At 51.6% G+C, this 25,462-nt stretch overlaps 3 protein-coding genes across 3 annotated transcripts; all 3 read right to left on the minus strand.

The window, feature by feature from the left end:
* Positions 1-196: 196 nt before the first annotated feature.
* IUM83_01337 (uncharacterized protein) lies at positions 197-4,560 on the minus strand (the record flags this gene model as incomplete). The annotated part of the gene is made up of 2 exons (XM_067925182.1): positions 197-345; positions 3,612-4,560. The coding sequence occupies 2 exons, from the start codon at positions 4,558-4,560 to the stop codon at positions 197-199; spliced, it is 1,098 nt and encodes a 365-aa protein (XP_067797117.1).
* A 4,516-nt stretch (positions 4,561-9,076) lies between these two features.
* On the minus strand, positions 9,077-10,303 carry IUM83_01338 (NPP1 protein; the record flags this gene model as incomplete). The annotated part of the gene is made up of 1 exon (XM_067925183.1): positions 9,077-10,303. The coding sequence occupies one exon, from the start codon at positions 10,301-10,303 to the stop codon at positions 9,077-9,079; it is 1,227 nt and encodes a 408-aa protein (XP_067797090.1).
* A 14,594-nt stretch (positions 10,304-24,897) lies between these two features.
* Positions 24,898-25,251, minus strand: IUM83_01339 (uncharacterized protein; the record flags this gene model as incomplete). Its single annotated transcript, XM_067925184.1, has 1 exon — positions 24,898-25,251. The coding sequence occupies one exon, from the start codon at positions 25,249-25,251 to the stop codon at positions 24,898-24,900; it is 354 nt and encodes a 117-aa protein (XP_067797650.1).
* Between the last annotated feature and the right edge of the window lie 211 nt (positions 25,252-25,462).

Consider the following 25,462-nt stretch of genomic DNA (forward strand, 5'->3'; position numbering starts at 1 on the left):
TGTGACTTCTACACGTGCCATGCACGAGGAGGAAAGCCTAAGCAGAAAACCCCCTTTGACCATACAATCCATCCATCGAACTTGCAGGTCTTCTCCTAGCCATCCGACCAGAACGCGACCAGATCGTGAGTGAACATGAAAGAGTGATAGAGAAAGAAATCAACACTAGTCTCATACTCTAATACTCCCCCAGAACTCAGGATTTCTGGTCATCAACACTTTTGTGTCGTGTTGGTAGGCCTGCTTTTGGAGCGGCCTCGATCACATCCTCAACTCCAAGCAGCTCCCGCAGCATTGCAAATCGCTGTGGTCCGAGCACCTTGGTGAACGTATCAGCAATGTTATCTGTTGTAGGAACGTAGTTCAGCGATAATTTCTTGCCTTCAACAAGTTCAGCCAGCTTATGGCTCAGTTTGGCAAATCGCTTTACACCGTCATAATTCCCGACGTGCTGACAAACTTTGATCGTGCTCTGATTGTCACAGTGTAGTTCCGGAACCAAAGGCTTCATGCCAATCTCTTCGAGTAGCTCTTCTGCCCAAAGTAGGTCCTCGACACACCGACTGGCAGCCACCCGCTCAGACTTGCACGTGTCATCCGTGACACTATTTTGCTTCTTGATTTTGAAACCAAAGCTGAAACCATCCAACTGGAGTACATAGCCAGTAATTGATCTCCCCGTATCCGGACAATTTCCATGATCGGAGTCACTAAACGCTCGCAGCTGAAGCTGCTCGATCGGAGCCGCATCGTCTTTGCGAAACCAATCCAAATGTCCTCGTACACCGCAGGTACTGCAACACGCTTAGCGCTAGCAAAATTCTCTTTCGTAAAAGCACCAGAATGACGTCCGAGACTTCGTACCGCATTAGCAATATCTGGACGCGTACAAGTGATCAAGTACTGCAACTTCCCAACAATCTCTCGATACGGAAGTGCTGGATCATTAATCTTGGCCACGTCACGCTCCAGCGGCACCATCTTCTCATTGTGCATCTGTGGAGAACCCACCGAACGAGCCATACTCATATGAAAACGTTCCAGCAATTGATCTATGTAGGCGGATTGCGATAGACAAAGCATGACACCAGGCTCATAGTGTATTTCCATCGACAACAAGTGTTTTACGCGTCCCAAATCCTTCATCGTGAACTTGAGCCGCAGTGCTTCGACCACATCGTCAATATCGCTGGTCTTACCAATAATTAGCATATCATCCACGTAGACAGTAAGCAGAACAATTCTGCCGTCCACGTACTTTACGTAAATACCCACATCATGTGCGCAGCGACTAAAACCAAGTTCAACCAGATATTTGTGCACGGTTTGATACCATATTCTTGCAACCTGCATCAAGCCATAAAGACCTTTCTGGAGTCAGCAAACCCGTCCCGTACCATCGTCAAAGCACGCAGGTTGTTCCATGTAGATAATTGCTCCATGGAGTGGACTGTTCAAAAACGCAGTTTTGACATCCACGTGTCTGGCATCCAACTCAAGGAGCAGCGCCAACAGAAGTAACAGTAGAATCGTTACTATGCGCACTACCGGAGAGTATGCGCACTACCGGAGAGTACGTGTCCCAGTATTCGTGTCCAAACCGCTGCTTAAAACCATGTATCACTAATCGCGTTTTGTATCGTACAATGTTGCCCTTTTCATCTCTTTTGACGCAATACACCCATTTTGTCGTGATCACCTTTACTTTATTTCCTTCCGGCGACTTTGGTCGGTCAACTAAAATCCATGTTCCGTTCTTCAGCAACGAATCAAATTCTTCTTTCATCGCCTCTATCCATAGTTTCCGCTGAGGCGAACACATCGCTTCCTCTACTGATGATGGATTTCCAGCAAACTCTTCTTCCAGCTATAGCACATACCCTCCCAATCTTACAATTGTTCTTCGAGTTAGAGTCGAGCGACGAGCAGGATTACCATTGTCTTGTTGATAAGCAGTTAGGTGTCTCTGTCTTCGAGCTTGTCTACGACCTCTACTTCCTCTTCGAGTGTGCGGAGTGGTTAGTGTTTGTGTAGTTGCTGGATTTGTGTCATCCATGTCAACATCTGACAATTCGTCATCGGCGTCTGATGATTCACTACTTGATGAGGTTCCTCCCCCCAAACCAGCACTACCAGGCTTACGCACAACATCGTCAGGCAAATTGCTGTCCACTTCCTGTTGAACATTTTCTCGCACACTGTCAGCAGCTACATACTCCACTGGAAGAGGTACGAAATGGATCTGTTTGTACATCGCCTGCTTTCCAAGTAGTAATGCTTTAATGTAAGACTTGCTGACTGTGATATCTTCGCGAATTTCACATCTCGCGCTTCCATAACTTGTCCTGTTCGCAGGTGTAGCAGTCGATATCCAGGTGAGATGCGAGCGAACCCGAGTAGCAAAGCAGGTTCGGCCTTAGGACACAACTTATCTTTCCGCTTCGCTTGATAAATGAAACCAATCGAACCACAAACACGAATTTTAGCGACGTGCGGCTTGGTGCCGAATAATTTTTCAGATGGAGTTCTGCCGTTCAGCGCCCGCGTCGTACTCATGTTGTCAATGTCCACGATAGATTGAAGCACTTCAGGCCACAATTGAGTCGGAAGATTAGCAGCATACATCGCAGCACGCGTTTTCCCCACCAATACACCATTCAGTTTCTCCACCAGCGCGTTTTCTTCGGGAGTATAAGGATGCGTAGGTACAAGACGAATTCGACGAGCTGCTAGAAACCACTTCAGCTCGTCATTAATGAACTCCCCTCCTCTGTCACTGGTAAATTTCTTGATACGATGGCCTTGTGCCAGCAACTCAGTGATTAACTTCAAAGTGTTGGCATTTGTATCACTCTTTTTCTTCAATGGAAAACACCATTTGTACCGAGAGCCTTCATCCTGGATCAGCTGAAAATATCGAAATCCCTTGACACCAGGCAAGTATTTCCCGATATCGCAAATGTCTGACATCAGCCGCTCGTAATTGACTTTGGTACGCTTATCTGCGGCACGTGCTTTGTAGGATCGCCGTTTACATTTGGCAGACATGCAGCTAAGACATACAAACTTCTTCTTGAACAAGTGCAGGGGGATATCCATGCCCGTGACCGCGCCATGCACGACCATGTGCTTGATAGCTGCTACGTTCAAATGGGCCAGACGTTCGTGCCAACGCATTAATGGACTAGCATCAGCATTCATCGACATCATAACTGCTCCCGTCACGACGGAATCAACATTACTCGTGTGTAGCCAGTAATGATCACCTCGCTCACAAAACCCTAGTCGCTCATCTGCACGATCTAAGAAAAGTTTTGATATTGCTTCGTCGGGAGAGTTTGTCGACATTTTCCAGACAGCCTTTTTCAACTTGCCCAAACTCAGCAGGTTGGATGAACCATGTGGAGAATACTCAACGTTCTCCAATTGCAATTCCACGACTCCATAAGATCTGCCATTGCGTGTAAATACTCGAACATTCCCACTCATAATGCCTTTGGTGATCTCTCCAGTCCAGACCTTGAAACTTGCTCTCGACTTCTTCTCGCTTGTAAAAAGATTTCTATCAATGCATACGTGCGTCGTAGTCCCAGATTCCAGCATCCACTCACTTGGGTTGGTCGAGTGTGTGCTCTGCTGTACCATACCGATCACCTCCATTTCTTCATCGCTACTGCTGTCTTCGTGACCATTATTAAGCCATTGCATGTGCTCGATCACATCCGATGTCTGTTGTTTACTTTTACCAGAGCTTGTTTCCTTCTCGCCTTGGACATTGCGCTTCTGGGAGCTACCCTTCTTACGCGAGTCTTGACCATTGCCACTCACCTTTTTGGACTTATTCTTGTAGTACCAGCAATCACGCCTCATGTGACCACCCTTCTTACAGTGGTGACACTTAATAATCTTCTTTCTAGCACCTCCACCATTGCTGTCAGCTCCATTTCGCCATTGACCATCACTACCACCAGGCCCACCCCGACCAGTAGCATTCATGCTCATGACCACCGCGGACTCAGCGCCAGTCTGACCCACCATGCGATTGCGTTCATCTCGCGAACGGAGAGCATTCGTCGCCTGCTGAAGTGCCGGCGGGTGTCCCTGTCGGGTTGGGAGGTCAAACTGCTCTATCAGCTCTTTGTGCATTACCGCGACGCCCATCATGAGTACACTATCCATCGCTTTATCCGAAATCGCATGCTCCACGCCCATGTTCCGCAGTCGCTGCCGAAGCGGAGTCATCGTGCTGATATAGTCAGCCATCGATTGACCTCGCTCTAGCGAGCACTGGTAGAGTTGGCGCTTCGGTAGCATAGCATACGAGAAGTCACGTTGAGTATGGTCCGAGACCAACGTGTCCCACATATCTTTTGCCGACGGCATTCTACAGACCTCGGATGCATCGTCATTCGTGCAGCCACGAAGTCCACGCAGTATCGCAGCCCTTGCCAGCCGATCGCGCTTGTCGAAGACAGCTTGCTGGGTCGCGTCCGTGGCGTGCCTTGTGCCATCGGCGGTTACCACACCCCACGCATCTCGGTCGCCGAGGTACAGCCCCATCTCGGCTTGATACAGCTCAAACGTAGCCTCAAATCGAGGTAGCTTGCTGCTGCTGCCTCGAGTCGAGCATTGTTGTTGCGGAGCAGCTGGTGGCGGCGGTTGTGCTTGCTGTGCTAGTTGCCCAGGTGCAGGTTGCGCAGGTTCCCCAGCTCCAGTTGCCGCGTTGTTCCCACCAGTAGAAGCCATGTCTTGTTACTAGATGCTTGAGTCTGACACTGCACCCGCACGAACGACTTGGGCTCATAACCTAACAGCTTTAGCGCTGCGGATGAGTTTCGACGAAGAGTAGATAGGGAACACTTGCGTACTAGAGAGCAGAACTCGAAGTAATATTCAACCATTAACCTCACACCAACTGTGTGACTTCTACACGTGCCATGCACGAGGAGGAAAGCCTAAGCAGAAAACCCCCTTTGACCATACAATCCATCCATCGAACTTGCAGGTCTTCTCCTAGCCATCCGACCAGAACGCGACCAGATCGTGAGTGAACATGAGAGAGTGATAGAGAAAGAAATTAACACGAGTCTCATACTCTCATAGGCTGTCGAGCCATGTGAAATCTGCGGCGCGCGGGAGGGGGTACATACAATGTACCGACTTCCTTTGATTGTTGCTGACGCCTGCTTATTACTGACGAAAGCTCTGACCCAATCAAATCGCAGCATTTTATTCCTCTATTTGTTACTGACAGCATCACCACATTGCGTGCTGACCATCAGAATCGAATTGGCGCCATGCCACGCAGGCGCGCAGCAATCTCGGCTATCGGCCTGAGAAGAAGGCCCGACGCCGTGGAAGTGGCATCGCCCTCCCCATGGGCACTGAGAAGGAGCTGGTGGTTTGGATCGATGACTTGAGAGGGGAGGGGAGGGGGGCGTTCCTATTTCGACTGTGATGCTTCCTTTGCAGGCATTAGATGTTGCTGACGCCTACGGTGTGACTAATTTCCGCGCATCATGGTCCTGGGTAAAGGCGTTCAAAGCGCGTCACAAATTGTCTATGCGTGCCAGAACACACCAAGGACAGCAGTCACCACAAAATCTCGCCAGCACGCCGAGCTGAACGTCCACACGATTACCGTAGCTTACTCGAGGGCTGAGCTCGGCGTGCCCAAGGTCCAGGTGGTTGCTAGCACATTAGTAGGTGAGCTAGCTAGCCTAAGCTTGATTGACCGCAATGTCGGGCAAGTAGACAACGATAGAGATTTTACTGGTTGGGAGAACTGCGATAACATTCTCAACGAGTCGTAGGCATGAACATTGCATTTTAATGTATTTTCTATGCAGTCCAGTACCAACAACATTGCTGTCAGTAACAAATAAAGGAGGTCGGTATGTCATGCACACTGTGTCCTTCGTGTTCACGCTACTTCACGCAATCTGAATATACAGCCATATGTTGCACAAACACCGCACAGATGCGCTCACTACTCTGATGTGCTCCCTTCGCGTTTTCCCACAGACTCAGCACGTCGTATCAGTCCTCATTTCGAATCGACACGAATGGTTGGATCAAACGCGTTATCATCCTCACTCACTGACGACCTTGCTGACGTTAATCTCACACTGGATGGCCTGGATGAACCACACGCTCTCCTTATCAGAACTGACAGGCCATTAGCGATTGTCACGGATACATCATCGATCACTAGAAGCGATCAAAACGACACCGACGCCAGCAGAAGCACCGGCGAGAACGAACCAATCGACAAGCATAAAACCCGACTGTCGAGAACGGCGAGGCAGCGTCGAATCTACCGGAAAACCCAGAAAATCGGGACGAGAAGAACTGCGGCGCCAGGTGATCGAGTTGAGTGATGAACTCTTGCGACTGAAGCAAACCCAAGCTAAAGAGAAGGAGAGGCTTGAGGCCTCGCGCTCACCGTCTTTTCACTTCTGGAGATCGGTAGCACATCGTCAGCTTGAAGAACGTCGACTGGCTGAAGCCGAACAAAGACAACTTAACGCAGCTGTCAACACTCAAACCACGTACATCGACATTTTGAGCAACATCGCGCACACGGAAGTTATGACTGTCGTCGGCCAGAACGGCTTTTCTTCTCTCGGTTCGAGTTATTGTTCCAAGACGATTGAGGTGGCAATATACGACGCATGTATTCGGGAGCTTAACACGAACTACGCACGGGCAGATGAAGTGTTGGCGACTTGCGTCTTCGGTGAGGTGAAAACGAATATAACGGTGCGATCAGAGCTGAAGCGCGATTCGGACGGACAACTGGAGTACCTCCAACGATTGACCAAAGAATTCCAGTCATTTTCGCTGTACGAAACTGGTTGTTTCCTATGGGATGCTACCACACTGCAAAATTCGATTACAAGCGCCACGAAAACGTCAAGGACCCTGAAAATACGTATGCCATTACATATACGGACACCGCCACATTAAGGACCGGAGAGGTGGTCGTGTTGCTGCAGCGACTAATTCTACGTCGCTTTTTTCGAAGATGAACGCATCGTTTTCACATGGGAATTCATATCTGAGGGCCAAGGGATTGCTAGTGGAACGTACCAGGAAGACATGGGTTAGTACTGGCTGTATCCTCTGACAGACACAATGGAGCCCGGTACGATCCGATCAACCTGTAGCCGTCGTTCACCGATGCACTATTCGTCAACGATAACCGAGGATACAAGATGCGAATTTGACCGGATCCTACAAGAACACTACCGAGAAGCGTGGGAAGAAATTGCGTTATCATTAAATCAGCTCGAACTGGCCGACGCGTTGGCCACTGTTAAAACGTTTGACGCGTAGTAAGGATTGATAAAACCCATTGGTAAACAATACATGCTCATCTCATACACGCGATGCTTTCTTCTTCAATTGCATATTTGTAAGCTATTGCTTCTTGGTTGTGATTATTGCCAGGGGAGCCTCCGAAGTGTGTATCGTTCATACCAGGTCCGCTGATCAGTGTCCTTAAAAATATTGACGCGTTGAAGTTTTAGCTTTTAGAAAAGCATATAAGTCCACCCACGAGGAGATAAGTGGCGGACACATTTCAACAACTTGCTTGGCACATGTAGAAATCGATGCATTGAATGGGAAGCATGAGAGCTGAACACTGTTCGAACAGTTAGCATATCTACAGCAACGACGAACCGCGAAAAAATGCCCACATTCGATGTTTCAGCGCTACTCCATCGCTCCACTTCCCCTGCTCGAACGCTTATCTGCTTTTCTTGGCGTTTCCTATCTCATGGCGGACTACTTCTTGTTCTCAGCACTTCGGAACTTAGCGGTGGCTGCTGGTTCTGTCATCTTCAACAGCCGCCACTCTTTGTGTACTACTTTTCCGTCTGTCTAGTTCATGGAAAAGTGTCTGAGAACAAGATGTTCGGAGTTTTGACGGCGTTCGTTGGTTTATAGTATTCCAAGGTGGCAGTGAAGGTGAAGGTTTTGGAAACCTGAGTATGGTCGCTTGGCTAATGGTGGTGGCATCCGCGATTTTGAATGCAGACTACAATGTGATTGTAGCTTTAACTGCCAGCGCGGATATTAACGACACCTCCACGCTCATGATCATGATGGGGCTTAGCGGGATTTTTACAATCCCTGCGTGGCTGGTCAGCACGGTGTTCTCCGCACACGGCCCATTCCCTTCATTGTATGAGCCGATTGGATATCCGCCAACAGCGGAAGGAAACGCCATGCTGGCGATTGACATCCTAATGCCCTCCACGAACTTCGTATTCCTAACGTTTGCTGTCTGCTGGACTTCGTCGTTGGAGACCAGTGTGGGCTTCATGCTGACGATCTCATTATCCCGGCTCATTGACACTATGATGCACTACACGGCATTCAGGTGACAGTGCCTAATGGGCTCAGTACTGGTGATGACGGACTTTTCCATCCTGGAGTTGAGCTCTTCGAGTGGTGCTACTTCTCGAATCAGCACTCAAGGTGACGCGGGACCATGACGAGTAGCAGCCAAAGTTGCTTGAAGTAAGTAGCAATGAGGATCAATACAATAATGGCATCGCCGTCTTCTCCTTGAATGCCCCTTTGAAGCAATTAGTTTAGAATAGCATGCTGACTACCGAGTGGTGCTTGCTGCATTCCTGTCTAGGTGCTCCAGTCTACACATTTCACGTGGTCACTGTTTGCTCAGGATAAACCTTACTGTCTCTTTCTGCTTGACGATGACCTACCATGATGAGCTCAGCTCTCACTACAGAAATGGGAAGTGCAACAAAAAAGTTGAGAAAATGGAGTTTGAGTTTGAAACCAAAGACCCGATAATATTGTTCTCAAGCGACTAAGCTTTTGAAGAACTTTTCATCCCCCCCCCACACACACATAAGAAACCGAAGGCACCGAACGTATCACGTATCGACTCCTGTATCTTTAATGATGAAGCTGGAAATACTAATACTCGCGAACCCCGTAATAAAGTACCGAATATACCGCCTTCAACAGAAGAGCACGCGCGAGGAACTGAGGTGCCTAGCCATGGAGGTTCATTTATATTGTTTATTCTACATCGAAACAGCTAGCATTCGATACCAGTCAGAACGTCGTCAAGTAGCATTCTCTCCATGTTCGTCGTCACGTCCACTTTATCCGCCTCTAACGACTTGCTCAACAAGTTGTAAAACGGCGTAATCGCGGGCTGCGGATACTTGGGATCGCAAAACTGCATCGGCACTTGCTGGACACAGACTGAAAGGACCACACCCCCAGGCGAAGGCTCGACGCAGAGCCAACCCGTTTCTTCCGCGTGCAGCCCGCGGAATCCGGCATCACCCTCCGAGGACATCTTCCAGACTAGAACCATACGCGTTTCCTCGAAATAGCGACGCGAAACATAGCGCTGTGCCAACGTACCAATGCCCTCGACCCGGAGTACTCTAGACTTGATAAATACGTCGCTGTCTGGAGCAACTTCGATGCCTCCGAAAGCTGGTTCTTCTTGTTCCTGTACAGCTCTCCACATTACGTCGCACGTCTGCTGAAACGAGAACGGCAGCATGGACTTGTTTACCTGCTGGAAATACGCCACGACACTGTCCGCATTGCGTCTGTGGATGGTGGTCAGACTTGTTTCAGGCAGCGAAACCACGCCACAAGCGTCCATCACCGTGTCCACTCGAGCGTAGCAGCCTTCTAGTTGCTGGAGATACGTGGTGTACAGTACGCTTGTCATCGAGTGGAATGTCGGAATACAAGGCTCCAGAGGAAACCTGCTGGATCTGCTCGCATTAGCCTTGCTGTACATTCGGCGGAGACTTTTGATATACTCCGCTTGATACGTCATAGCGGAGACTAGCTGCAGCTGTCGCGCTTCCGACTTGAGTCGTTGAGTTCGCTGGAAATCCGCCTCCATCCAGCCAGAGCTGGTGCGTTGGTTGCTGGCTGCCTCCATCTTCTGCCTCTTCCTCTCTGCCTCTTGCACCAAGGCCCCCAAGTGTCGGGAGAGCTCGTTTACTTGGCACTGAAGTTCGTCGCGACTATCTTTGAGTCGCTGGCGATGTCGTTGTTGTCGGGCCTTCTCCTTCTCCCTTTTGGTGCTGCGTTTGTTGGCCTGGGCGTTGTCGTCACTACTGGCGCTCGATGGGCTTACGGTGTCCACGATTTGAGGCATGAAAGACGAAGATTTGTTGCTTGCGTCTCCTAGCGACCCGATGGTCTGCACCTTGGGCGTGAGCGGGGCGTCGAAGTCGAGCAGCCCGACGATGTCGTCTATCAAGACCTGGTCGTTTGACTGCAAGTCCGCCATGTTATCACTCCAGAGGTCGGTTGGGACTGAGTTGTTCGCACACTGGCGCGAAGGTGGAGAGAACGTGACCCCACCCCTTTCTCAACCTGACCACGCCAGCAAATCACCTGGGCTTGAGCCTGTCAGCTGCCTCCTCAGGACGCCAAGAGGCTCATGGCAGATCACTGCCTCTCTTGGAGTCAACTGCTCCAGATGACTGGATGCGTCTCTCTCACCGTGAGGTTGTCACGTGACTGGACAGAGAGTATAACCTGCGGGCCATCTCATTAAAGCCGACACGACCTTCAATGACTAAGCTTTCCCTCTGAAGATACCTTCTCTACTTGACAACGGTCCCCTCATTGGATGACCCGACAAGGCAACGCAGCGTGAGTATACATGTACCTCCACGATTCATGTCATCGACCATGAGAACCTGGTCAAGAGAATTTGCGTCTGGCTGGCGGAATTGCAGCTACCTTCCGCTGTCGGGATGACGCTACCAGTGCCAGATATAACAAGTTGCGGCGTCATCTGTATAGTTACTCCGAAATGACAAGACAGCATGTAGTGGCCTCCTTGCTGTTTTGCAGTGTACATTCCCGAAAAACTAAATGTTTTTTTATTAATTAAATGAGTGGTGCCGACTTACAATATTGGAGGTGCTATACAAATGTACACTCAAATGCCTGTATCCACAAGACAATTTGAGGTCACAATTCGTAGCGAAAACAAATGCACTTTGTTAGGCCGATATTGAGATCGATTAGACCTACGGTAGGTCTAATCGATCTCAAAATATACGGTAGGTGACCTACCGTATAGGGCTTCATTCAACGTTAAGCGTACTCAATCGTTGATGCATGTCACTATTCTGAATGGGTTAGTGACTCCAGTATCAAAATCCAGCCAGAGCAGAGGCCCTGGACAAGATTGAGGACCATTCGGACCTCGTCGACGAAGCTTTCCTGGCGGAAGTGGCTGGCTTTCTGGGCGACTGCGATGCGTCCAACGCGCCAAGTGAAGTAAAGAACGACAATGCGGCGACCCCCAGCAACGACGACCTTGTCCTTGCCAGTCACCAGCTAGTAGAGGAGACCGAGGAGCTCCTGTCAGGCTTCAGCGCACCTCCCGAACAAGAACCACCCTGCAAAAGCCAAAGTGCCGAGCCAAAAACTCTGAAGATAAAAAAGGCTCCAGTTTCCGCTGAAAAAAGGCGTGAAATTTGGAACGCCCAAGCTGCCAAAAGGAGGCAGCGTTATCGTCAAAAAGTAAAAGATGAGAAGGAGACGCTGACTCAACAGGAGCTTGAGTTAACAAGACAGTTAACTCAGCTGCTAGCAGATCAAGCAGAGGCACAGTTGAAACAAGTGCGTACTCCGACGCTGGGGGTGTGGAGAGCCATCGCCATAAGACAGTTGGAGAGACGCGTGGACGCCGAGCAAAGGCAGAAGCTGCTGAGAGCAGAGGTGGTAGGGCGGGCGAGGATGATCGAGCAGATGGACATGCTGCTACAACAAAGACTGCCAAGTGACCGGCAAGTTGTTGTTTGTGAGTCGATGAACACCAGCGAGGGAGCTCAACAGGGAGGCATTGTTCAAGACTTTTTGCGAGACATGGACGGACTTTATGCCCAAACCAACGATATCATGCGGGGCTTAGTGTTCAAGTCGACACGTTTCGAGTTGGAACCCAAACGGAGAGGAGACGCAGTGTTCTTTGATATTGCCGACAGAATAGAGTTCCCGTACGCCTTTGAAGAAGCCGGAGAGGTTGCAACAGAGGTCTTGCTGTCCGACCCCAACACAAGTTTGGAGGCCGGGAGGGCAAAACAGTCGAAGGATACACACACCACGAGGTATCGCATAAAGTATCGACTGCGGCAAGGCAGAAGCGTGGACTTTGTCATTTCCGGCGAAGGGAAAAAGTACAAAGAAAAAGATCGGCTAGTGTATCTCTGGCGAGGGATTACTGAAGGACAGGGCGAGTTTGACGGCATCCAGTCCGATGAGACTTCGTGGATCATTGTTCGGCCTTCATCTGGTGCAACACTTTTAGAATGCTATTCGCGCTTTGTACCGGTTACCATGGGCACGAAGACAGCGAGCGATGACATCGATCGATTTGTGAGAGTTTTGGCGGAGACAGGCGCAAAGGGGATGATAAAGATGCTGGAAAACCTAATACTGAATGATCCTTAATTGGTTTTCGGATAACGAGGTAATTTTGGATTTTCAACTGCAGAGGTACGGTTGGCCGCAGATACACCTACGCTGCTAACCACATTAATCGACCATTGCATTCACTTACATGCACAAGTTAGTAAACGGTGTGAATTCTGTTTACACGACGACATATACTTACAGCAGATGAAACTGTCTAGTTAATCGCCTCTCCATTACTCTGAATTTATCTCGAAGAGAGAGTTTCGAGAAGACAGTGCACTTGCGAGAAAAAAAAAAAGCATTCATGCTGCTGACTTTAGTTCCGCAAAAGTAGTTTCATGATTCAAATGTCTTTTTCGTTTTATCGCCAATCTATTAATCCACACTGCAACGTAGAACATTGATATAACTTGTTTTGGCATCCAATAATTGTCAACGACCGCCAGCATTAGATTTCCATTATCGCCACTTTCTTCTTGAACTCCACCACTAAAAATTGCTGAAGTCATTGCTCTTCTCTCGGAAGATGGCTGTCAAACAAAAACTCACTACACATAGTTACATTAATCGAAAGAAGAACTAGTACGCAATAACGTTTTTATACTTGCTACCGTAGTATTGTGAAAAGCACTCAGAATGTCTAATCGGATAGTAAATCGGCTATAATTTAGAGTCGGAATCGATTTGGTCTCTAAATAGGCTGAAATGTCAGCTCCAACCTCGGCATTCCGAGTAAGTCCCCACAAATAAATCCACCGAGCAAGCGGCTATGCAAACACTAGCCAAGACATCAGTCAAAACAGGAGGAATCAACAGGACTAGCAGAACCAGCGTCCGTGTCGAGGACGCGGAGTTTCGCTTCGATCCAGAGGGCAGCTTTGATGACCTCTACGCGAGAGCGGAAGAGCGCATCGTAGCCGCGCTTGCTGCTTTCGATATTAGAACGTTTCGCCCTGATACTAATCTCTACGCTAAGACAAGTCAAGGCGCCACTCAGCAGGGCTGGGTGGCTTTAACTGAGTCAAATTGGACTGCCGTTGTGGCCACGGTCCGATCCAACTTTCAGCGGCGTCGCAAGGACACAGGGCCGCTCTGCTTGGAGTTATTCTCATTTGCTGTCAGGGAAAATCAGGCAGGCGACACAACGCGGCGACGTGCAACACGTAATAGTATTCAACGGGCTGCGGAAGACGTCGACGAGTTCCTTGTGGAGCGGCTCGACGTTCAAGTTGGTGTCATCACTCGTACGCACTGGGAGATGACTCAGGCGCGTCAGCCAGCAGGGACTACCGTTGCTGTTCGCGAGATTGCAACGTTTCGGCAGATGCAACACCTGGATGCCGTGGGAGCTGCCAACCCTCCCGCGGACCGTGACGAGGCCGTGTACCAAACCATTCCTGTCCGCATCAACGGCTCGACCGAGCCACAACTTACGTTTAACGTTCAGGGTCTTCGCGCCATACTCGGCCTGCCAACCCACAACGCAATGGGCAGCGGAATCTTCTCAGCGTTTGTCCCGCCACCGGAATCCGAGGATGACATAGAAGACGTAGACCACCAGGAGGACTAGGAAAACAAGAGACACAGTAACTTTTTCTAATGTTTTTACTAGGTTTTACAGCTTTGCTCCCTCGCCCCGCTCGGGGATTGCCTCCCGCCCACCCCACCTACTCTTCACCTTCCGCCCTCCCTGCGGCCTCCATGAATCTCCAGCTCGCGGGTGAGCACCGCGTCTTCCACACCGCAATCTCCGTAGCCGCAGGGGCGAAACAGATTCACACCAACGTAGTCGCTCTTCACACAGGCACGCATCGCTACTTCCAGCACCAGTTCAGGGTACATTGGGAAGGCGAGGTTTGCATGTCGAGCCAACCATATCTTCAACTACCCCAGCATGACCTCGGTTGGATTAAACTGTGGGCAGTACGGAGGCAGATACAACAGAACAGCACCACAAGCATGGACAGCAGCGTCCAGCTCTCCGTACATGTGAATGTGCGCGTTGTCAATCACAACGATGGATCTAGACAACGGCCAGGGGTTTAACGTCGGCACCACCTCCCGCATAAAAGCTCGGTGGAACTCCACTGGTGTGTACGTGACGCGAGTACAGTTCCACAAAAGAAAGCCGCTGACATCACACCCTGCTAGACTGCTGACGCGCTTCCCTCGAGAGAACGGGACGCGCACTACAGCACGTGAACCTCGGGCCGACCAGGCGTAGCGCCTCATACTATCGAGGCCGTTTTTCGACGTCTCGTCCACGAAGACGAGCTGCTCCGGGTAGTTGTATCAGCACTTCATTTTCGCCAGGAAGTCCTCGATCTCGCGAGGGACAGCCTCACGAGCCCTGCGCTCCAGTACTTTCCTGGAATACATAAACCGCCACCTAATTGCTTTCCAATCTCAATTTAGCAATTGCGTCGCGCAGCTGGAGTCGCTCCATCATGTGCTCTACTTGCAAGTTGTCTTCTTTTCCGGACGTGACCAGCACCTCCGTGAACCGATCAAAGTCGGGATCACTTGAAACATTCGTACAAAAATGCACTGGAACAAGTAGCACGCACGTTTGAACAATTGTAGGAAACCTGTCAGTACCGTCGATTGTCGAAGCAATCGCGTCAACCGCTCCCTCGCGCGGCTGAATAGTGCACCAGCCCGTTCTGTTGGAATGTATTCCTTCAAACTCTCCCTCTCCCTCCCACAACTCTTGCCAAACGATCACCGTGCGTCCTTGTTCAACATATGATCGGGACCAGTGCTCGGAAAATAAAATATAAAGTTGAATTGATTTTTGAAAAACGGTTAATGAATTACTGCAATACATCGATCACCAATAATACATAGTTCGATAAATATAAAAAAATGGTTGGGTTGAAACGGTGCAATCATTGTGAAACCCTCAACCAAACAATGCGCTTGAGGTCCTAGCAGCACACCTGCGATTGGGTAGGAACTCTGCCTGACACCAGTCAACTGTAGAAATGTGGTTGTCAACACAATTGGAACAAGAAATTGGCGAATTTCGTTGGTGTTAGTCGTTCGATTCGGACCACGAAGGTACTCACACCTTGAAAAGCACAGTATACTGAATATAGCTACAATTTCGTATTTTACGGAAAAATCGATTTCCCAATAATAAGTTATTCCGTCAATATAATACTAAAATATTTTTTTCCGAGCACTGATCGGGACGCAAAATGCGTCGAAAGTGAGACCAGCCCTCCCGTTTGGAGCTTGCACTTGACTCGAAATCGCACGGCGATCGTGTTTTCAACGTCCAGCACGCCGGTATACTCTCCTCTATCGGGCTGTCGGTACGGCTGTCGCGTGACCACCCACAGCCCCAAACACGTTCGCTTGTACTCAAACGGCACTGGAAGTACGCGTACATTCTCGAAACACTCAGTGTCGCTATCTCTTTTCTTCAGAGGCTTGGTATTCAAGAACGGTCCAGTCATGGCCTCTGCCTCACACGACTGGAACACCTCGTCCGTCTGGGCGTATATCGCGTCCAGCTCTCTCAAATACACTTCAAACAGCTTTTCATCAGTAGCTACACTGTAAGAGTTAGAGCAGTATACCAATTTAATGGTACATCACGCTAGAAAGGATATTGCTGAATACAGCCCCCCCCTGCCACGAGTTTTGCTGGTCGGGGAATAGGGTGTATTTCCAACCATAGAGGGGAAATGATGTTTTCCCGTGGAAGGATAAAGCCACGTTGCAGCAGTGCAAGTACTCCAAGGTGCGAGCGAACTCGGCAACTATCCCTGCATTCATGGGTTGCAGGAAAGCTGTCGTGATTGGTGATAGACATTCTAGGCGAACGTTAGTGCATACAATATCGCCAAGGTTACGCGGAGAAGCATTGTCAACTAGCAGCATGATGTGCCGTTCAGACGCTCGCATTTCGCAGTTGAGGGTAAGCAGTCGTTCACGGAAAACTTGACCCGTCATCCACGCCTTCTGGTTCGACTTGTACCTGAAGCCGAACTGGGACGCTGTACGCTTCTTGAAACAGTAAGGTTGCTTGTCGCGGCCCAAATAGTGGAGGTAGCGCATCGGAGCCGTCGGCGTTTGCGGTGAAAGCGATGGTGATTCGTGTCTTCATCTTCTTCATGGCGCGCGTCTCGTGCAGATGGACCAGGACGGTTCCAAAACACAGCACAGGCCCGTTTCATCCATGTTATATACATCTTGAGGAGAGTACTGGTGTGTCAGGCCCTGCAACTGCTTCCTACCTAGGTAAACAGCAGCCGTATCGGCAGACGCAGCCTTACCATGACTGTAACGGGGTTACACGTACAAGTGGCTGCAAGCCACTTGTGAATTTAACAGATAGGTTATCTGTTAAACGTTTTGGATACTTCCTCACATTGGTGTAAGACACACCGATGGATACATTGAAGTGGACCACCACAGTGAGTGGTCCACACATACTAAAGATCCTATTGGTAGAAAGCAGCATCTTTCTACCAATCAGAGACATGCATATTAGCGGGGCTCTGACAGCCAGCCGCTGCCAACCCTTTCATAGATGATAAACAGTTTTTAGCAGATTTTAGAGGAAGATCAATTTACAAACAATGCAGTTCTCATTTTACCTAATCTAAGTCACTTGGATCCCTTTTGTTACTTAACTTATATTTGTGTATTCAAATATAATTAACCTAAGTAATTACTAAGTACTTACGCTTCCTCATACACGTTGCGCAACGTGTAAGCAAAAGTAGTGAGTCAAGTTAGACCCACTACACCTGGTAGCACTTTGTAGTCCGTCCAACGACCGACTGCTTGACGTTCGTACGCGGTGTACGAACGCGGAGCCGAGAACCACATGAGCACGGAGGTGCCCATGGAGAGCTCCAACACGCCTGCAACGCATGTTGCACGCGCTGACTGCCCCCACCTGTCTGACCCAGAGTGGGAGGCCCTCCAACGACTGTCAACAGTCATTGGAGAAGCGGCGATAGCTACAATGCTGCGTACGCTATCGCCGACGGAGCAACATGGTGTTGCTCTGGGGTTCATCATGAAGGAGCAGCGTGACGCTGCTTCCTCAGTGACGGCGTCGTCAGGGACGACACCGCGTGCTCAACCATTAAAGTTGAGCGTAAGCAATTACGTGGGAAGAGAGGGCGAGCCTCTCCTCCGATGGCTTGTCGAACTCGACACAGCCATAGCGGCTCGACGCATCGTCGACCCGCTGTCGAAGGTCGCGTTCGCCATGTCCTGCCTTGGCGGACGCGCAAGGGGTTGGGCGTATGGACGCCGACTCTCCGATCCTACGTGCTTCAGCACGTACGAAGTATTCAAGGAGGAGCTCAAATAAGCGTTTGAGCCCCCGCAAAACGAATTCCGGTCGAGGGCGGAGTTCCTCGACCTTCAGCAGGGTAAGCATGATGTCCATGCTTACGCGCAGCGCGCACGATATTTGGTATCAAATATCGTGACTAACCTGATTGACGAGGCGACCAAGGTCGTCACGTTCATGAAAGGACTTAGAGATGGGCCTGTGAAGACTTATCTCTTCCGAGAGTACCCGAGTACTCTCGAAGCTGCGATCACTCTTGCCATGCAAGAAGAGTTTAGCCTGCGGCAGGCTAAACTGCATGTGAACGTGCCGAGGCCGCAACCGTGCCCGGTAGCGAGCACGGGAGGTCCAGAACCAATGGACCTCTCGAATGCAACAACTGCTGGTTACCAGCAGCAGGGAGGTAACGTGCGATGCTTCCGTTGCGGAAGGATCGGTCACTTTGCACGGGAGTGCACAGCTCCCATGCCCCCTGGAGGTGGCCGTCGTGGCGATGCTAGGCATCGCCGCGGACCAACAAAAAACGCGAACATCCAGTAGGCGCGGGGCGCCCTACTGGTAATGCAGTCGCGCGTGCCGACATCGGGCACGCGACACTGAGGACTGCAGCCCCCAGTGAGACCAGCTCTCACTGTAAGAAACAAGATGACAGGCCGAACCTAGTCATCTTGAAGGTTTACTCGAAGAGAGCGAGTGACTCTCTTCGAGCTTTGGTAGACTCAGGCGCGTCGAACAACTTTGTTCGACTACGAAGCCTGTCGAGACTTGACTTCGAGGAAGTAGATACACCTCGAAGTCTTCTGGAGATACGACTGGCAACAGGTGCCATCGTGAAGACCGAGAAGCGCGTCGTGAACGTGCGCTTCTCGTACAAACAACGAGTGTTTGTCGAACACTTTATCGTCCTGGACCTGGACGATAAGTTCGACGTGGTAATGGGCATGCCGTGGCTTGCCCGGCATGATCCGGTGATAGACTGGAAGAAGCGCACGCTCGTGCGCTTCGGACGCGATAGCGGAACAGAGAGCGATGGCCCTGTTACCGCAGCGCGCGCACCAGCAGGTGCGCGCGGCTCACTAGTCGAGACAGCGCTTAATGCCGCTGTCCCGGAGTGCCCAAGGAGTGCGCGAGGGCGCGCACAAGTGAAACCCGCGTCGGCAATGCTGCCGACGTCGGAAGAAAAAGATGTGTTGGTTCCCGGAACCAACACCCACGTTCAAGCGTGTAAGGGACAGCCCCTGACCCGAAGCGGTCAGGTCGACAACGACGCGTCGGCTCCGGGAACCGACGCACCCTCGGTCATGAGGGGCTCCGCCAATGAATGGCGTCGAGGTGACGAAGGCGTGTCAACTCCGGGAGTTGACGCTGCAAACAGTGCGGACGGTTGCAAACGTACCGCACTGACGCAATTTGCATGCTGTCGTGCAGCCGGGCTGCACGACGAAGCGCCATGCGATCAAGCCGGGCTTGATATCGCGCGCCCGCAGACAGGGTCTGCCGGCGAAGGGACACATTACCGTGCAGCCGGGCTGCACGAAGGAAAATGCGGTCAAGCCGGGCTTGATACCGCGCGCCCGCGGACAGGGTCCGCCGGCGAACGACTGTCCACGGCCGGGCCTGGACAAGAAGAACAACTGTGCGGAGCCGGGCTCCGCACAACAAGAAGACGGCGCAAGCGGAAAACGCTGCGCAAGTCTCGGTCCGGGACCGAGACGCAACAAGAGCAGTCTGCTGGGCAGACTGCGGCGGTGACGCCGAATGTCAAGACGCTAAGCGTCTTGACGCGCACCGATACTGGATTCCAGTATCGTGACATGGAACTCGCTAGTCCTCCGACGACGGCGTCGGAGTTGACTTCGCTTCCAGCCATGAGCTGGAAGCGCTTCACGCGCGACTTGCACGACGGACGCATCGAGCAAGTCTGCGTTCTTTCGGACAGCGAAAGAACGACGAGCGAGAGCGAAGAGCTGAGGCAGCTCTTCATGGGAAGTACCACTGAGAGTGAAGACACTCTCAGTGCGAAGACGAAGCGAGAACGCTTCGAGGAAAAGGTTGGGACTCGCTGAAGTCGAGTCCCTATTACGAATTATTGAGGGAGTACAAAGACGTACTCCCGGAAGACATTCCTGCGGAGCTTCCGCAGGATAAGGGCATTCAGCACGAGATTGATCTCGTGCCGGGCACGAAGTACTGTGTCACGCGGCAGTGGCCACTGCCGCGAGAGCAAGTAAAAGCGATCGACGACTTCTTTGAAAGTCGTCGTAAAGCAGGACAAGTGCGGGAATCAAAGTCCCCGCACAGTGCTCCGACGTTCTGTGTCAAGAAGCCACAGGGCGGATGGCACATCGTTCATGCCTACAACAAGCTGAACGATGCGACGGTACCGGCGCAGACGCCGATACCACGAAAAGATGTTATCATCGATTCGATGGCCGGGAGCACCGTTTACAGTGCTCTCGACTTGCGAGATGGATTTTATCAAATCCTAATGCGTGAGAGCGATATCCCTCTCACGGCAGTGAGCACGCCAAGCGGCATGCTCTGGGAATGGCTAGTAATGCCACAGGGGCTTAAAAATGCCCCTGCGACTTTCAACAGGTGCGTGACGCACTTGTTGCGCTCGGTGCGCGACTTCGCACCGAGCTACTTCGATGATGTATTCATCCACAGCCGGGCTGTGGACGGGAAGACCGACGTAGAGATGCACAGGGTGCATCTCCGGCAGCTACTTGAGCTTATGCGAAAGCATAAGCTCTACGCGAACCTGAAGAAGTGTATCTTCGGGGCGAGCGAGATACCCGTCCTCGGGTGTCTCGTAGGGAAGAATGGTGTCCGCCCTGACCCAGAAAAGGTCAGAGTGATTAACGAATGGCCAACGCCTTCAAGTGTCAAGGAACTGAGGCAGTTCCTTGGCTTGGCCACGTACTTGTGCAAGTACGTGGAGGATTATGCGGGCAAGATTCGCCCGCTGTCACAGCTTCTTAAGAAAGAAGCTGTGTGGAATTGGACACCCGATTGCCAAAAGGCATTCGATACAGTCAAGCGGGGCTTGACTGAGGCGCCGATCTTGGCAGTGGCTGACCAAGATCGCCCATTTCACGTAGTGTGTGACGCATCCGATTTCGCGATCGGATGCGCGTTAATGCAGCACGATCACGAGGGCCGTGATCGTGTCGTCTACTACCAATCGCGTCAGCTGAAGCCAGCTGAGCGCAACTATCCGGTGCATGACAAGGAACTCCTTGCCATGAAGTATGCACTCGCAAAGTTCCGAGTGTACTTGCTTGGGAGTAGACCATTTGTGGTCTACACCGACCATGCTTCACTGCGCACCGCAGTGAAGTCGCCACACATTTCACAAAGAATGGCGAGATGGCTCTCATTCTTTGCGGAGTATAACTTCCGGGTCGAATACAAACCCGGAAGATTGAACGTGGTGGCCGACGCGTTATCACGTCGGCCGGACTATGCAGAAGCTGTTGACGTCAATGCCATTGACGCCATACGATCGAGCAAACCCACATCATCTCTGTTGGATGATGTGAAGGCCGCGTACGCGCACGACGCGGACGCGAAGCTCTTGTTGGCCTATGGCACAGCGCCTTCTGACAAGTCCCGTCAGAAGCTGCCCAAGCACCTTCGAGCGCGTGCACACCGCTTTCGTGTGCACGACGGACTACTGCTTTACAACGCAGTCGACGACAACGCAGATCGCGTTGTCGTGCCAAATGACCATGACCTGCGACTCAGGATCATGTACGAGTATCATGATGCCCCGACTGCGGGACATCTCGGACGTGAGAAGACTTACGTCCTTCTCACGCGCGACTTCTACTGGCACCACCAGTATAGTGGGTGCGCAAGTACATCCGTGCTTGCGAGGTATGCTAACGCGTAAAGCCTGCGCCATTCGCGCAGGCTCCACTGTAATCACTACCGACTCCGTCGAGTGTTGGAAGTCCATGTCTTTGGACTTCATCTTTGGTCTTCCCCGGATAGCGGAGGGAACACCGGTGTTGTGGTCTTTGTAGACCGTTTCAGCAAGATGGTACATCTTGCTGCGGTGCCAGCAGAGGTGACCGCGAAGCAGACAGCCCGTCTGCTCGTCGACATGGTGTTCAAACACCATGGCATGCCGACCGACATTGTGTCGGACAGAGACCCGCGCTTCACAGCGCATCTGTGGCAAGAAGTGTTTACACTTCTTGGGAGCCAGCTTTCCATGTCGACTGCGGATCATCCGCAGATGGACGGTCAACCGAGCGCGTGAATCGCGTGCTCGTCGATATGTTGAAGAGCTACGCTCACTCGTTCCAATACTGGAGCGAGTGCTTATCGATGGCAGAGTTTGCCATCAATAACTCAGTGCATGCCTCGACCGGGCATACACCGTTCTACGTGAATGCCATGCGACATCCACGTCTACCGAGTTTACTCGGAGTGATGGCTCCCACTTTAAGTGGGGGAGGATCTACGACTGCAATACAGCAGCCGCAGAAAACCGCTGACACTTGCACAGTGTCAGCTGCAACAATGAACAAACCACATGAGTCTGTGCAGGGCGCAGACTCCTCCACTAACAAGGACAACGACCACGGGTCTGCGCAGGGCGCAGACACCGCAAAGAACCACGCAGAGGCCGGGCCTCTAGCGGAGAACGAGCTGAATGACTTCAGCTCGGATGCAATCAGTTTCATCACCAAAAGACAAGCCGTAATTCGGTTTGTCCAAGATGCAATAGCAGCTTCTGTTGATCAATAGAAGCTGAACGCAGACAATGCGGGCAGAGGCAACACAAATGAATTTAAAGTTGGTTCATTAGTTTTGTTAGGAACTCAAAACCTGCCTAGACATGCAGTTTCGGATTTCGGAGCAAGCAAGCTTGCTCCGCGCTTCATCGGGCCGTTCACTGTGTTGGCACGGCACGGCAACGCATACACGCTAGACATACCGTCTAGCATGCGCCTCCATCCGACCTTTTACGTCGGACGGCTGAAGCCATACCGGCAGCACGAGCCATCTAGCTCGGCTGACCCGAAGCCTCGGCAGGAGCCGAGGCAGAAGCGGAGGACTTGGCCTCGGCGACGAGCAACCTCTCCTCCAGCGCGCGGACGCGCTGGAGCAACCCCTTCATCTGGGTCCCCAGCTCGACCTGGATATTCGAGGCATTCTGCGAGACCGCCGCGACTTGGGCCTTCTGGTTCGCCAGCTCCTGTTTTAGGGCGGCGAACTCAGCGCCCTGCAGACGCTCCACGACGGTCACCCGGTCGTGGAGAGGCGCATACTGATCAGCCCGGGGCTGATCATACCCGGGGCGTGTTCCCACCCCGCCACCGCCGATCCGTGACGCCCGCGGCTCAACCCGCTGGATTGTTGAGCGGATTGTTGACCACAGTATCCCGAAAACGAACCCTCAAGGGGCTCGTTTTCGTATTCGTTGGAGAGGATTTCCTCCCCATCGAGATACATAGAGCCGCGGAACGTCTTGCTGGAGGACGTTCCGGAAATGGTGAGGGCGTACGAAGAGCAGTACGCGCTGGCGCAGCGGAAGAAACACGAGCGCTGCGATCATCGCTAGCGCCCGAACCCTCACGTGCTAAGAACTTAGCACGGAGCTCTTTGAGACTCTCGGGCACACGGAACGACGTGTACCCGTTCAGGTCGCGGTCGCTCAAGCGGACCGCGCCTGGAAAGCACTTCGTGCACTGAAAGCCCTCGGGCACAGCGCACGGCACATTTGCCTCCTCAGCAGCAACATGAAGTTGCTCCAGCTTTCCACGCTTCGAGTACGTCTCGAAGCGATCACGCGCTTGCTTAATCCGATCACGGTAAGCACTCGGCCTCTTGTTGAAGTTCTCAACAAAGGCGTTCCAGCTTTGACAAAGTGCCTGCCATTCGGGCACTTTGCTGCGAGAAGAGGTCTTCTTGCTTTGAAACCATCGGAGCTCATGAAAGAGTCCGATGTAGTAATCGCGCCTTTGATGCGTTTCCGCATCAAAGTGCAGCTCGGCAGCCACAGCGTCATCTTTGATGGCGCTGCATACGTACAGCGGCACCTCATTCGGAGGTACCGAGTTCCCAAACCGGTCCGCGATCTCGGACGCGGACGGCATCCATGGATCGCGCGCTGCGCCTGCAGCGCGCGGAGAGCCTTGAGCTTTGACATCACGCGCTGCAGCAGCAGCGCGCGGAGTACTGAGAGCCCCAGCTGAAGCGAGTGGGGTATCACTCTCAGTACGCGAACGCTTCGAACTCGAAGCGTCCGATTCGTCCCCCTTCACGCGGGCGAACGTTCTTGGCGTGAGGGTCGAGCGACTCGCTCGACACTGAGTCTTTACGCTTTGAGGGCGAGTCCTCCTCGCCCTCCATGTCTTCATCGTCGTCGTCGAAGTCGACGACGTCACCGTACTTCGCCTTCTGGCGTTCGAGTAGTCGTCGATGGAGAGATGACTCCCCATCGACTTAGCGGACTTCTGAGGCGCGCTCATCGTTGAATGAGCGCGGATTTCTTCTCCAAACGCGGAGAATTGACGAATGGTCAATTCCAAAGATTGACGTGCGGGGACCCCGCGCGTCTAACCTTAAGGGGGGGATGGTGTAACGGGGTTACACGTACAAGTGGCTGCAAGCCACTTGTGAATTTAACAGATAGGTTATCTGTTAAACGTTTTGGATACTTCCTCACATTGGTGTAAGACACACCGATGGATACATTGAAGTGGACCACCACAGTGAGTGGTCCACACATACCCAAAAGATCCTATTGGTAGAAAGCAGCATCTTTCTACCAATCAGAGACATGCATATTAGCGGGGCTCTGACAGCCAGCCGCTGCCAACCCTTTCATAGATGATAAACAGTTTTTAGCAGATTTTAGAGGAAGATCAATTTACAAACAATGCAGTTCTCATTTTACCTAATCTAAGTCACTTGGATCCCTTTTGTTACTTAACTTATATTTGTGTATTCAAATATAATTAACCTAAGTAATTACTAAGTACTTACGCTTCCTCATACACGTTGCGCAACGTGTAAGCAAAAGTAGTGAGTCAAGTTAGACCCACTACAATGACGCTGGCGATAGCGTAAACCGTGACGGTGCTCAAACCCAGTAAGCCATCCGTCAGAGAAGTTCAACCCCCAACGCGTCGCAGAGCTCCTTCTGCAAGCCCCGAGCCTCCATCGTGATCAGCTCCCGCGAGAGGCATACGGTCTGGGCCTCGAGAGACTGGGCCCACCCACACCTTCTGTTCTAGCCTTAATGACGTCACCTCCAGCGGCTTGGGGCGCATGCCATCGCCATACGCTTCGCTCATGATGGCGGTCGACTTTCGTAGGATGTCGGAGATCGTCGTCTGGGCGGGCGTCCGCTTGAGCTTGAACGTTAGCTTTGCCCACGAGGCAAGATCATCCTGGGGCATTGTAGGACACTCAGCTGCTTTCTGGATGAGGTCCCGTTTCTGTCGGATCCTCATCCAGTCTCCCATGCGTGTGCTGGGTGGCTCCGATTCTGTTCTGGGAAGTAGTGCGCGGCAACAACCAGTGGGGCGTTGGCCAGGCAATGACTGGTGGGTGGCGAAGGTGCACTGTTGCTTCTAGTTTGCGCGCTTCACTGGTGGGCGTGAGTTTCGTCAATACCAAATCCTCCTTAAAACGACTTTATCATAGTGAGGAGGATATTAATGGTGACAAGTTCCG

This window comes from Phytophthora cinnamomi, assembly GCF_018691715.1.
Source record: "Phytophthora cinnamomi strain GKB4 chromosome Unknown Contig14, whole genome shotgun sequence".
Taxonomy (NCBI): domain Eukaryota; phylum Oomycota; class Peronosporomycetes; order Peronosporales; family Peronosporaceae; genus Phytophthora; species Phytophthora cinnamomi.